We start from the raw sequence: 13,914 nt of genomic DNA on the forward strand, positions 1-13,914 counted from the left end.
ATACTAATGATAAAACATTCTAATTATAGTTTTGATTTTACAGGGGTTTTTTTGGTGACTTTCCCCAAATAAAACAAAATCAAGATGCACAAATACAGACACACAAGAGGGCAGACGTATATAAGATAACAAATTGCTACTACATAGAGATTATTTATCTTTTGATTATTTTTGAGTCTTCTGGCAAAGTAGGACTATAATAAATTTTCAGAAAAGATCTGCTCTTCTGCTAAGTAACAGCACACTTCAAAATGTCCAGAAATTTTATGCTAATATTACATAGAAAACTTGACAGATGAAAAAAGTCAAACACATTACTAATTTTATTCATTAAAACATGTATATAAAAGTCCTTTTTAACTACCTAATGAATGTGTCATATCCTAATATAGGGAGTGTCATAGTGTCCACATCTTTGAATATATAAATTATCTCAGTTAAAAAATTAAAGACAGAACAGGGTACAAAAATAAGAATAAAAATAAGAAAACTTTCTTTTCACAAGACGTTAACAGAATACATTAAACACTCAAGTTATAGATAAAACTTTTTCATTATTATTTCATGTTAGACAAAAAACAAGTCATTTTACTTTAACTCATTTTGTCAATTTTTTTTTTTTAAATCAAGAGACAGGGTGTGACTCTGTCATGCAAGCTGGAATGCAGTCACATGATCATTGCACACTGCAGCCTTGAACTCTTAGGGTGCAAAGGATTCTCCAACCTTGATTCCCAAGTAGCTGGCACTACAGGGGCACATCACCATATATGGCTAATTCTTTTTATTTTTTGTAGAGATGGGGTCTCATTGCCCAGGCTGGTCCCAAACTCCTATCCTCAAGCTATCCGCCCTCCATCAGCCTCCCAAAGTGCTGGGATTACAGGGGTGAGCTACCATGCTTGGTCCAAATTTTCTGTTTATACAAGGGAAAATCTCCAGTAAAATACGTATAGGTGCCAATACTATAACTGTTCAAACACCCTTATGACTAAATAGGCACAAAATTTCATCTTTTTAATGACTGCCACCTGAAGTTCAGAAACATCCTAGGGAAAAAAGAATAAACAACTTCATCAATAAAGAGGCTACTATCATTTCACTACTGTCTGGGAGACCCATCATGGGCTTACAGGAATCCAAATGGATACTGCCATTACATGTAGCAGTGTTTATCCTCCATCCCTTCCACCCTACCTTCCCCAAGAAAAGGAACTCAAGTGGGCCATGGAAAGGGAAGGATTCTTCCCAAAAAGAAGACCAGACTGTTTTCCTCCTCTGTCATAGTCCTTATAAACTCAGGCAGCTTAGGGGTTGCAGGGGGTGGGTAGCGTAAGTGTGATGTACTACAGAGGAAAGAGTCAAAGACTAGCAGTGGGCATTACACATGGAGCCTTCTATCATAAACCATCTGAGGGCATAACGGCTTCTTTTCATTCACAAAGGAAAATGCTTCAGAGTACTACACTCCTGCACTCTTGATGATTTAGCAGAAAACCATGGAAATCAAGGAACAACACACACAAAAGAATCTGTGGCTGGCTCAATAATTATTCTGGACTAAGTCCTAGGAAGAGCAAACCTTCAATGTTACAAATTAACCTGGGGAGTGGGGAGCTGTGAGGATGAAATGAGATAAAATACTGTGAAAGCTACAGAATTCTATAACATATAAATCTATGGTTTTATCAGATCATAACTTTCAGCCAAATTCCTTTTCTTAGTTGTAAAAATATTGTTTCTTCATGGTGAGTGTTTAGGAGTTGTGCTTGCAAATCACAATTTATCAGATGGCCTGGTCCTTATTAAGGTTCTTCTCTTTATGTAAAAATTAGACTAAAAAAAAAATCAGTGTTTCTATGATTTTTATCTTTTTTCCTTTTTAGAGACGGGGTCTGGCCATGTTGCCCAGGCTAGTCTCAAACTCCTGGACTCAGGCAATTCTCCTGCCTTGGCCTCCCAAATTGCTGGGATTACAGGCGTGAGCTACAGCGCCTGGCCAGAAGTCAATGTTTCAAAGAGGCTCTTAAGAAACAACTATGATGAAAGCTTTTAAAATAAAGAGAATACTACTTGGAGGCTCCAAGAAGGTATTAAACAACTTTTTTCTGTAGTTTTCTAAGAAGGAAATTAGAAGGGAAGCAGTCATTTAATGATTACAACTTAGTTTGTCTAGTTTTCTTTACCTGAATTCATCTTTCTACTCCAAAACTTAAAAGCACTATAAAGAGATCATCCCAAATAAAGTTAATCAAGAAGTAGGGCTTTCCAGGGTATATACAAATTTTGCTCTTTAGTTGCCTTCTCTCTCTACTATGCACTAGAAAGAAGATTTAAAAGCAAATTTTTCTCAACAGTGTGTCCCCAACCTCCCTACCCTCATATGCATTGCTTTGAGGCTAAGAAAAACACCTTGTTTAAACCAGAGGTTTGTCCAAGCAGAATAAAAAGCATGAATCAGTATTTACTCCTTGAAATTTCCCCAATTATCTCTATCACACCTACTCTAGCTTGGAATAGTATACTCAGCCCCACTGGACAGCTCCAATTATGTGTAAAGACACCAGCTGGAGAAACAACTGCCTGATCTCTGTTTTCCTATAATGACAAACATTTGAAAACTAAAACGTGATAGTATTTGAAAAATTAGGTTTCCTATTTTTAATCACTGGAATGGATAAATCATAAATTTCTAATTCAATTATAATGATTCTTCTGTTTTGATTGTGTTGTTTAAATACATAATCAAAATTATAAGAACTGTATCTAAAATAAGAATAAAGAAGGCACATGCGACATGTTAAGGGTTCTCCTATGAATGTAGCATGTTAGGGTTCTATGTTTTCAGATCATACTCATATTTGTGAGGTTCCTGGGCAAGTGATTTCTTTATCCTTTCATAGCCTATGTTCATTTATTCTATTTGTTTTTATTAGTAGTAGTAATGAATAGGAATTTTACATTTTTACTCTAGGGAAAATTTGCAATTTTTTATAGAATTAATTTGTTTCAGAAAATTCTGATGATAAAAAATAAATGACAGGACTTATATCAGAAAATTAGTTTCCTTGTTAAAACAAGCTACAGAAAATTGTCTTGGAATAGAAACATTCCCAGATTAAGAAATTTACACATTTACATGCTATTCCCTAGATCAGTTGGGGGCTGTATAGTATTTTTCTTTATATATGATATCATCGTAAAGTGCTTTCTATAAACTGATTAATGAATGTCTTGACACATAATTTTTTTTTTAAAAAAAAAGTACATCTGATTTATAAACCTAAATACATCATGAATCACCAAAAATTACAAATGACTGTAGTTCCACCTTCTCATTATACAGATGAAGAAACTGAGGCCCGGAGAAATTAAGTGAAAAAATCGTCCAGGTTCTAATCTAACAGAACCAGACACAAAATCAAAGACCTTGTATGGCCAAGTAGATGCTCTTTCTATTATACCTATGCTTTTTTTGTTTCTGTTTCCAAGTTTCTTTAGATTGAGTATGTTTTGCTTTATTTTTATGCCCATTTAACAAATGAAAAGGAAAGAACAAGCTAGGTACAAGGTTTTCAGATTTTCATGTTAATTAGTCTCAAATGCTTTGTAAGTTTTGTTTATCAACAACACTTTTCGGGTTTGCAACATTTCTGCCTATTAACTTGCAGGGAAAAGGAAAAGCAAAACAATCTGTGGACACTTGTTATACGCTTACTGCAAGTGTGCTACTGTACTCATAACATCCACTGGAGGGAAGCAAACACTAGATTTTGAGCCTTACCTGCATTGGTGTTTCACTTCCTTGTTGAAAGTCTTCAATTTGCTGCTGTTGCCAAGGAGCTAAACTGTAAGAATCCTCTGTATTTCTGCCTTCCAAAGGATTTGTCCGCAGCTGCTCTGTAAGCCACATCTGAGTCCTTACTGAAGGCTGAATGGGAACTCCACCTACTGCCTGTTGACCAAGCATTAAATATTTTGGAGGTTCAAAAGCCTCTGAGCTTGTCATAATGGGCTTGCTTTCAGGTAAGGCACTATATGTCATGTCTACAGTCTGTCTCCTAAGAGTAGAGGAAGAGGCTCTAAAGTCCTCCTTGCTACAGCTCTCAAATTTATACTTGCAGTCCAGAGTTGATGACCGTTTTTTATTTATTTCCTTGTCCTCTAACTTAAGCATCTCCATACTATCATGTAAACAGGTAGGCCCAATTGTCCTCGGTTGTGATGTTAAAGCCTTAGCCCTCCCTATCTTCTCCAAACCATTCCTTGACTCTTCTCTGCATACAGTGCCACCCTGACCACAGTTATCCGGGGCAGTGAGTTTGGATAAAGATGACCATTTCCTAAGTGGCCGGAAGTCCTTCATGTCTAGTGAAGAGTCCTGCTCCCCCCTACTGTGGTTTCCCAATATTTGCATGAGGCTTGTACTCCATTTTGAGCCATCTGGTGTCAACGATTCCCTAAGTTTGGAAATTGAAGCACTGGAATTAGACGGCATCACATGGGCAGTAGGAAGAGTAATCAATGATTGACTAGGCTTAAAAGATAATGTGCCACTTGAAGTTGAATGATCTGGAAAGAAAAAAGATGGTCAAATTAGTTACAATTAACAGACAAAAGAGAATGAGGTAAAATGCAAAATGCCAAAAGAAAAATCTGATCATGGTTTCATAGCACAAGCTTTTTTTTTTTTTTTTTTTTTTTTTGAGATGGAGTTTTAGCTGGTCGCCTAGGCTGGAGTGCAGTGGCAAGATCTCGGCTCACTGCAACCTCTGCCTCCTGGGTTGAAGTGACTCTCCTGACTCAGCCTCCCGAGTAGCAGGGATTCCAGGCGCCCGCCAGCACGCCCGGCTAACTTTTTGTATTTTTAGTAGAGACGGGGCTTTGCCATGTTGGGCAGGCTGGTCTCGAACTCCTGACTTAAGGTGATCTGCCTGCCTCAGCCTCCCAGGCATGAACCACTGAGCCCAGCCCAGCACAAGCTTTTCAAAAAGACTTCCTCAACATGAATAAATTATTATTATCCTTTTATCTGAAACAAGTCAACATACTTTCAGATTGGATATTCTAAATATGGATACGTAATAGAGCATATGGCCTTTTACCATCTACTGTACTTACAGGTGAAAAGTGATTTAAAATAGGTTTATATTTACCCTAATTAAAGTATTGTACCTTTAAAAGGAAAAATCCAACTCCTTACTGAGCGGTCTTATTCATAATCCAGCAATGAAGTCTCAGACACAACTTTGTCAGAAAAAATGGTATTTTTCAGTGTCTTTCCTGAACTGTGAAAATCTATGCCAGATCTGAACATTTTAGAACCTCCCCAAACTCTAATTCAAATGAGAAATACGAGTAAAGGTGCTCCTGCAATAATGAAAAATAGTCCCAAAGGGTTCACTTCCAGTCTCATTTAATGGCATATATATATGTGTGTGTACATATATGTATGAATGTATATGTGTGTGTGTGTGTATATATATATATTCATATTCACCCCGAGCTAGAACCTTGGAGTCTACTTTTATTCCTTTCTCTCTATATTTATTAAATCCCCAAGTTATACATTTTTATCTCCAAAATAGTTGAGTTTCTATTACCTTAGGTCAGGCCCTCACATCATACTCTTCTATACAAATGAATAGTTTTAGTAGACTAAATGAAAGGGTGAAAGATAAGTAAGGGCTTAAATACTCAATAAATTTACCATCAAGTGCCATGTTATCATCATATATATCAAATTAAAACCAAAGGCTATAATTTTCAATCAAGGGATATCTAGAAAGGGGGTATCAATTTAAATTGGTGTGTGGGGAGGAAGTGAGCGATGGAGACCTTTGCAATTCATTCTGTATCTCCCCACACTGTTTGACTCTTATACCAGAAGATACGTATTACTTGTACTCTCTTATGGAAAAAGTTATGTTGATAAAGTTGTAAGAAAATTCAGATTAAAACAAGCCAGGTAGACTAATTCAAAAAATAAAATTCCAGTGGGTCTTTGCACAGAACTTGTTAACTTGGACATGAAAAGGGAAAAACATTACAAATGAAGGAATATGAGCAAAAGTATTGTAGTGGATAGTTATCATATTCAAGACTGCTTATCAGCTTCTGAAGAAACTTCCTGCATTTAGGAAAATTCTCACATTAGTGACTCCAACCCTCCCAAAATATATTTCAGACCTCAAAATCCCAGTACACCCTGCAACTATGATGCAGACATTCAGAGGCAGCAGCACAAGATTGCAGTTTTGGAAGTAAGTCACATGATAAAATGGACTTGGTGTGGAGCTACCATTTTGGGGTGATACAGGCAAAGGCAGAGGCATACTCTTCAACAACAGCAGTGACAGACGTGGCCCCGTAGTGGCTGCAGAATCAAAATTCCTATCCCAGAACTGGCAGCAGCTAGACAGCTTAGTGGCGGAAGACTGACAGTTCTCATATATGATTTGAGGCATATTACTTGGAAGTTTATCCTTAAGCCTGGCTCTCCAGCCTTCCTAAAAATTCTGTGAAGCACCAAATATCCTTAAGTAAATTTCCTATGTGCTCAACCAGCCAGTAAACAACTTCTGCTGATTGAAAACACTGAATTATCCAATCACGAAGCCAAAAGAATGTGGCTGTATAAGAAGAAAAATAAATCCGTGTATCTACAGTATGGAGTTAAAGTGCCAAGAAAAGTTGTCAAGGTAACTCTTGATAGGTAAAGATGAAGCAGAATTATACACATCTTCAAACGCTCTGCTAAGTAAAGAGCCTGGCCTTCATTCAGCATGAAACGTGATATCGAGCTTCCAAACAAAGTAGTGAATGATAGGATCAAAATTGTACTTAAGATGATTGATTATTCTGACAGCAGAGTTGCCAATGGATTAAAGCAAAACAACTGGCAAACACAGTGATTAACAGACTATTCTGGTAATCAGGAGAACAAGAAAATAAAGGGGAATATGCTACTGAGGGTTGGTTCTAAATAGAAACAGGAAAGACGTCCCCAAAAGTTTATGGAATATTTGTATTCACATATTATAGCATTATATATATTTTACATATACTTGTATTAATATTACTAAAGGAGTACCTATACTAAAATCATCATAGCCTCTAAATGATATCTTTAAATTAAAAAAATAAAAAATTAGTCTTGTATCAAGTTGCAGATAAAAATATAGACCAAAAGTTAAGTATAACAGTTTTAATTTCAAAACTATTATATAGAGTAAAATATAGGGCTGGGGGCAGTGGCTCACACCTGTAATTCCAGCAATTTGGGAGGCCAAGGCAGGCGGATTACTTGAGGTCAGGAGTTCAAGACCACCTTCACCAACAATAATGAAACCCCATCTCTACTAAAAACACAAAACTTAGCCAGGTGTGGTGGCAGGCACCTGTAATCCCAGCTACACAAGAGGCTGTGGCAGGAGAATGGCTTGAACCTGGGAGGCGGAGGTTGCAGTAAGCAGAGATCGTGCCACTGCACTCCAGCCTGGGTGACAAAGCTAGTCTCTGTCTAAAAAACAAAAAAAAAAAGGAGTAAAATATAGAGCCTTTTCATGGCACATGTATACATATGTAACAAACCTGCACGTTGTGCATATGTACCCTAGAACTTATATAAAAACACATATTTTAAGTATAATAAAAATATATATTCAAAAAAATAAATAAATAAAAATAAAAAATAAAAAATAAAAAATATACAGCCTTTTTAGATTCAAATTCTGGCTCTATCACTCAGTAGTTATGCATGCTCAAACGTGTTATTTAATAGTTAGTAACCTCCTCCATAGAATGGAGATGACAACAGTGAGAATTAAACCAAAACACATAAAATACACAGAAGAATTCCTGGCAGAAAGCAAAATGTTAGTTATTATTAAGTCATTAAAAAGCTACAAGTGAATATTAATTTCAATGTAACAGACAAAGGCTAAATACCCATACATATAAAGAGCTTCAACAAATCAACAAAAAAAACCTAGCAACTCAATTTTAAAATAGGCCAAAAAAAATCAATAAGCAAATAATCAAACAAGAAACACAACTAGAGAATATACATTTTTAAAAAATCCTCAAACTCACTAATAGTAAAGGTACATTCTCTATCATATTCAGAAAACTATTAAAGGCTGCAAATATACTACAGTGATGGGAACATAAACTGTTATAGTCTTTGAAAGAAGAGAGGCAATTTGTACATATCACTGTTTAAAATACGAATACATATATGTGAACATACATATCTAGATACGTAGGTATGTGCATATCTGTATATAAATACATATACATTCATTAGCAGAGAAAAGATCCGAAAGAATACACACAAAACTTAATAAACTAAGGTAACCTCTACATAGTGGAAAGGGGGCAAAAGGAGAAAAATACCTCCACATTTTACTTTATACAATGTCTTATTTTTAATTGCTTTCCAAGGAATATAACTTGACCATATGGTCAAAATACCTTCTGCAAAGGTATTTTGTTGTTCTGTGACCTCAAAGAGTTTAAAATACTTCTAAAGTATGAATAATAAATAGGTAATTGTCTCACTTTCCATGTCACAGTGGAATCCTCGAAGACTCAGTTTGGCTGCTTCTTGTATCCAGTAATGTGCTACTTTCCAATCTACCTTTACTAACTCAGTACTTTCCAAATGCAAAGAAAAATCAGCAATGAGTGAAAAATCAATTTCACATCAGACTAGTGTTTATTCCCTAAATCTGAAAGCAGTTGATATATGCTGTCCATAGACTATTATACTGAATATAGAATTTATTCCTAAAATTCCCTTATTACAAATTCTCAAATCTTAGCATAAAAAAAGTTGCCTGAGAGCTGGTGCCCTACTCCAAGAGATTATGATCCAGTAAGAGTAGAGAAGAGTCTAGGAAATACCACTTCTAAATAAGTGATTTTGCTGCTTCATCTACTATAACATCATTCCATATGGGTCTGATTCCAGTTCTGAAGCCTTTAAGCTTAAATATCCCAAGTTCAACCACAACCAGTATCTGAGTTCTAGTGTAAAATCTGATTAACTGTGACATTCAGAGTTCATTACTGTCAAAACTAAGGATCAAAGCTTAGTCTACTGATATACATATGCGCGCACGCACACACACACACACAACACATAAATGAAAAAAGAATATTTGAAAGAATTAAATATTTAGTATTTATAAGAGAATTAAATATAAGAATTAAAATTTTTAAATTAAATATTTAAGAATATATGAACAAAGAATTAAATATTTTCCCCCAGTATGAATATCTAGGTGGGAAAAGGGTCATTATTATACCTTAGACAGAAATGAGTAGAAAATGTTAACTTTAACAATTTCAACACTTAAAAATGTTATTTTGCCTTGAGGAAACACAGTTAATTAGAGGTAGATATAATGCAATTCCTAATGTGCTTGATTAGGCTACCTAATCGTAGCCACAAATCCCAAATGCAAGTTATTACTATCTATCCCACATCTAAGTCACAACAGTGATATCTGAAACCGACAGAGGGTAGTCCTTTTAAAAACAAGAATGTGGTTTATAGCACTGACAGTAGACATAGATAAGCTAATGGTTCCAGACAGATTTAAGTTTTAAAGGCCAGAATATAAGAAAGGGACACTGCTATAACCTGATAATGCAAGTGAGTTATATTTAAGACAACATATTTCTCAATTCCAAACAAAATCCCAATCTTCTGTTTCGCTATCATGTTATTCTCATCTGGTATTAAATGAAAACATTGATTCTATCTTCTCTTATATATATACAGGGATGGTCTCTCTCTCTCTCTGCTCTATCCTTCTGATAGTAATAAGGAATTAAATGCAAAAAAAGACCACCCACTCCCACCCTCCAGATCTATATTATAACAATAAATCATGAGTCTTCACAGTTTAAAAAATAATCAGTAAACTATATAACCCTGTATCAAAACACTGATTTAAAATAACATTTTCATATACTTATCAGTCAACATAAAATATTATAATATTTTATTTTTTAAATAAAATTGTTAACCCTAACCACAAAGGCAATAATTTTGTTTTGTTTTGTTTTGTTTGAGACAGTTTTGCTCTTGTTGCCGAGGCTGGAGTGCAAGGGAACGATCTCAGCTCACCACAACCTCTGCCTCCCAGGTTCAAGCGATTCTCCTGCCTCAGCCTCCTGAGTAGCTGGGATTACAGGCATGTACCACCACGCCTGGCTAACTTTATATTTTTAGTAGAGATGGGGTTTCTCCATGTTGGTCAGGCTGGTCTCGAACTCCCAACCTCATGTTATCTGCCTGTCTTGGCCTCCCAAAGTGCTGGGATTACAGGCGGGAGCCACCACTCCTGGCCCAGGCAATAATTTTTATACAACACAATGAGTTTTTTTTCCCTTCCTGCTAATGCCATGATCACATCACGTTACATAGGAAAAAAAAAAAATTTTATGCCACATGTAACCCATTCTTTAAAAAAAAAAAAAAAAGTGTATTCCTAGCACTTTGGGAAGCCAAAGTTGCCAGGTCACGAGGTCAAGAGATCAAGACCATTATGGCCAACATCGTGAAACCCTGTCTCTACTTAAAACAAACAAACAAAAAAATTAGCAGGGTGTCGTGGCAGGTGCCTGTAGTCCCAGTTACTTGGGAGGCTGAGGCAGGAGATTCACTTGAACCCAGGAGGCGGAGGTTGCAGTGAGCCAAGATTGTGCCATTGCACTCCAGTCTGGAGACGGAGCGAGACTCCGTCTCAAATAAATAAATAAATAAACAAATAAATATTTAAAAGTATTCTCTATATTTTTAGGTAAATATATTTTAATATTCTAAACCACACACTGCTACGAGTGGGGCTATATAAAGTAATTCATCTAAAGAGTCTCCTAAGAATGTATTATGTACAAGACATTATGCTAGGTAGAAAAGACAATACAAATATATTAATCTCAATAAAAATATGAGGCCGGGCACGGTGGCTCACGCCTGTAATCCCAGCACTTTGGGAGGCCAAGGCGGGCGGATCACCTGAGGTCAGGAGTTAGAGACCAGCCTCGCTAACATAGTAAAACCCATTTCTACTACAAATACAAAAAATTAGCTGGGCGCAGTGGTGCATGCCTGTAATCCCAGCTACTCGGGAGGCTGAGGCAGGAGAATCACTTGAACCCAGGAGGCAGAGGTTGCAGTTAGCTAAGACTGTGCCATTGCACTCCAGCTTGGGTAACAAGAGTGATACTCCGTCTCCAAAAAAAATAATAATAATAATAATATGAATCAGGCTTTCCCCTAAGGGCTTACAATTTCACAGCTGCAGAGCAGGACTAAAGCTTATGAAGAAACTGCAAAACATCAGACAATGAGAAGTGGTGAGCCACGGAGAAAGGGCAAACTATTAATAAAACAACTATCAATGATAGCCAACTTCTCAACAGCAATAATGGAATCCAGAACACAATGGACTAATATCTTCAAAGGGTTGAGTAAATAACTGACATCTAAAAATTGTTTTTGCAGGGAAACTAAACTGTCTTTCCAGATAAAAAAATATATTTTCAGCTAAGCAAAAACAGAATTTGCAGAATCACTGAAAGAACTGCTAAAGTTCCTTGAGTTTATTTCAGAATAATGAACAATGAATTCTAGGTTGAAAAAGGAAGAGCAAAGAGACAAATGGTAAACTTGTGATTAAATCTAAAAAACAGTAACAATGCATACAACAATAAAAACAATATCTAACATGTGGTTAAAAGTAAAAATATATATACTTAGCAACCATGACATATAACTCACAACAGGGGTGGCTGGTATTCCAACATTTTATAGTCCTCATATTTACCAGTAGAGAATAAAGATTCTGATTACCATTATAGATAGATGGGTATACATTATACCATTATAGATGGGCATATATTATAATTTCTACATTAAAAACCAGAAGATACGTAGAGATGGTGTGACTGGATAGTCACAGGCAAAAGAATAAAGTTAGACCCCTATTTCATAGCACCCATGAATATTAATTCAAATGAATCAATAGGCCTAAATGTAACAGCTAAAACTATAAAACTCTTAGAAGAAACTAAATAAAATTCATAAAAGAAATCTTCATGACCTTGTACACTGTCTCTTAGCAACCATTAATAACAAACTAAGAAATTTATTCTTATATGCTTATATAAAGCAAGATGAAAAGCTGGTGTTAAGGACAATAAGTTCTTCAAAGCTCCCTTGGTCTCTTGCTCTGTACACAGCCCTTCCTGCTCAATCTGTAATGAGCACGTGTTCCTCAGCTTAATCTGTAACTAACAAACCTCTTACTCTGTAAACAACTCTTTGTCGGCCCAGACATGTCCAGACATGCCTTGAACTTGTTCTGTAGGCAACTCTTCCCACCTTAGCAACAGTCTCTTCCTTCCCTCCTCTCTTAGCAAACTGCATGTCCACCATAGTTAGAAAAGTTTAAGTCTTAGCCAATCAGGTTAGTTTAGATTGTTTGGTCCGACCCCAGCCAATGGGGAAAGAACACAGAAACAGGAACTGCGTTAGGGATAAAAACCCTTCTCTCCTTTGCTCGATGTGCTCTTGCAATCATTACTGATGCAGGCACCACCCATCTGCAGAAGTAAATTGCCTTGCTGAGAAAACGTTTTGCCTGAGTGCTGGTTCTTCTCTGCAGCACTGAGCAAAGAATTATCCGTCCGTGCCTGAGTGCTGGTTCTTCTTTGCAGCACTGAGCAAAGAATTATCCGTCCAGGATACCATTCTCCTCCGGGGAAGGGTCTCCAATCACCTCTCATAAGGAGACGTGTCCTGCTGCCTCACTGCGGTGGCCTCAGGGGTAAGGAATCGGAACCCACCCAGTGTGAAGAATAAACTTGGACTCTAGGCAACACAGTACAGATTACCGTACAGATACCATGGCGACAAGGTAACTCTGTGCACAGACCAAGGTAAGAAAAGCCAGGGGGTGGCAGGAGTACTTCCTTGGTGGTCAGGACATCCTGGAGGTTGAAAGTGTGTGAATGAGACACACAATTAAGTGCAAAGCGAATGTAGAGTCCAGATCCATGGTTCCGTGGTCACCTGATATGGCTTAGGGTGGCTTTCCTGTCAAGGGTTCATACCAACCTAAATTCCTACGAGGGAAGTGGCCAGAGAAGGATGAAGTGAAAGCAAAGGAGTGCAAGAAACCTCCAGTTGGCAGGGGGTGGGGGTGGGGGTGGGGGTGAGCCTCTAGGGACAAGGTGCAAGAAATCCCTAGTAAAGAGAGGTTGAGCCCCATACACACTCAGGAAACTCGAGTTGAGCCATAGAGAAAGGGTACAAGAAATTTCTATTAGGAGAGGTTGAGCTCCACTGACTCAGGAAAACTCAGGAAGCACCTAAAACTTCCAGGATGGGAAATACCCCAGACAAGGCAGGGAATAAAAAGGAAAAGACAGACAATTCCCTCTGATAGCTCTCTAGGTCTCATGTTAAAATATTGGAGAGATAATGAAAACACCAAACATAAAAAGAAGCAACAAATAATAAAATATTGTTGCTTTATTTAAGCCAAAGAACCTACTCTCAAACATTCAGTTTTCTGGCCAGGTTTGAGTCCAGTAAGGACTGGATTTGTCAACTTTTAATAGAATATGTCAATGACAAAAGTCCTGTTTCCCAGGAGGAAGTAAACTATGCCCTGTGTTGGTGGCAAGTGCCTGTCATCCTATAACCCCTAAGAACTACAGGAGACAAGCCAGAAACTACTTACCCTTTAGATCACCTTCCCCCGCCAAACACCTCTAACTTCCCTCCCCACTTTAAGCAAATGCAGAAAAAATTAGGAGCTGAAGAAAACCCAGAAGGAAAGTGGGTATTACCAGATGGAAGGGAAATGTTGTCTAAACCTCTTGAGAGAAATA

General features: G+C 37.1%; 1 protein-coding gene across 2 annotated transcripts in view; it reads right to left on the minus strand.

Annotated features, from left to right (window-relative positions):
• CEP85L (centrosomal protein 85 like) overlaps positions 1-13,914 on the minus strand; it is a 193,074-nt gene that overhangs the window by 100,268 nt on the left and 78,892 nt on the right. For both annotated transcript variants that reach the window (XM_030809616.1, XM_003255624.4), the window contains exon 3: positions 3,785-4,572. In XM_030809616.1, the coding sequence (XP_030665476.1) occupies positions 3,785-4,572 (788 nt within the window). The remainder of the gene's footprint in view (positions 1-3,784; positions 4,573-13,914) is intronic.

Source organism: Nomascus leucogenys, chromosome 3 (assembly GCF_006542625.1).
Source record: "Nomascus leucogenys isolate Asia chromosome 3, Asia_NLE_v1, whole genome shotgun sequence".
Taxonomy (NCBI): domain Eukaryota; kingdom Metazoa; phylum Chordata; class Mammalia; order Primates; family Hylobatidae; genus Nomascus; species Nomascus leucogenys.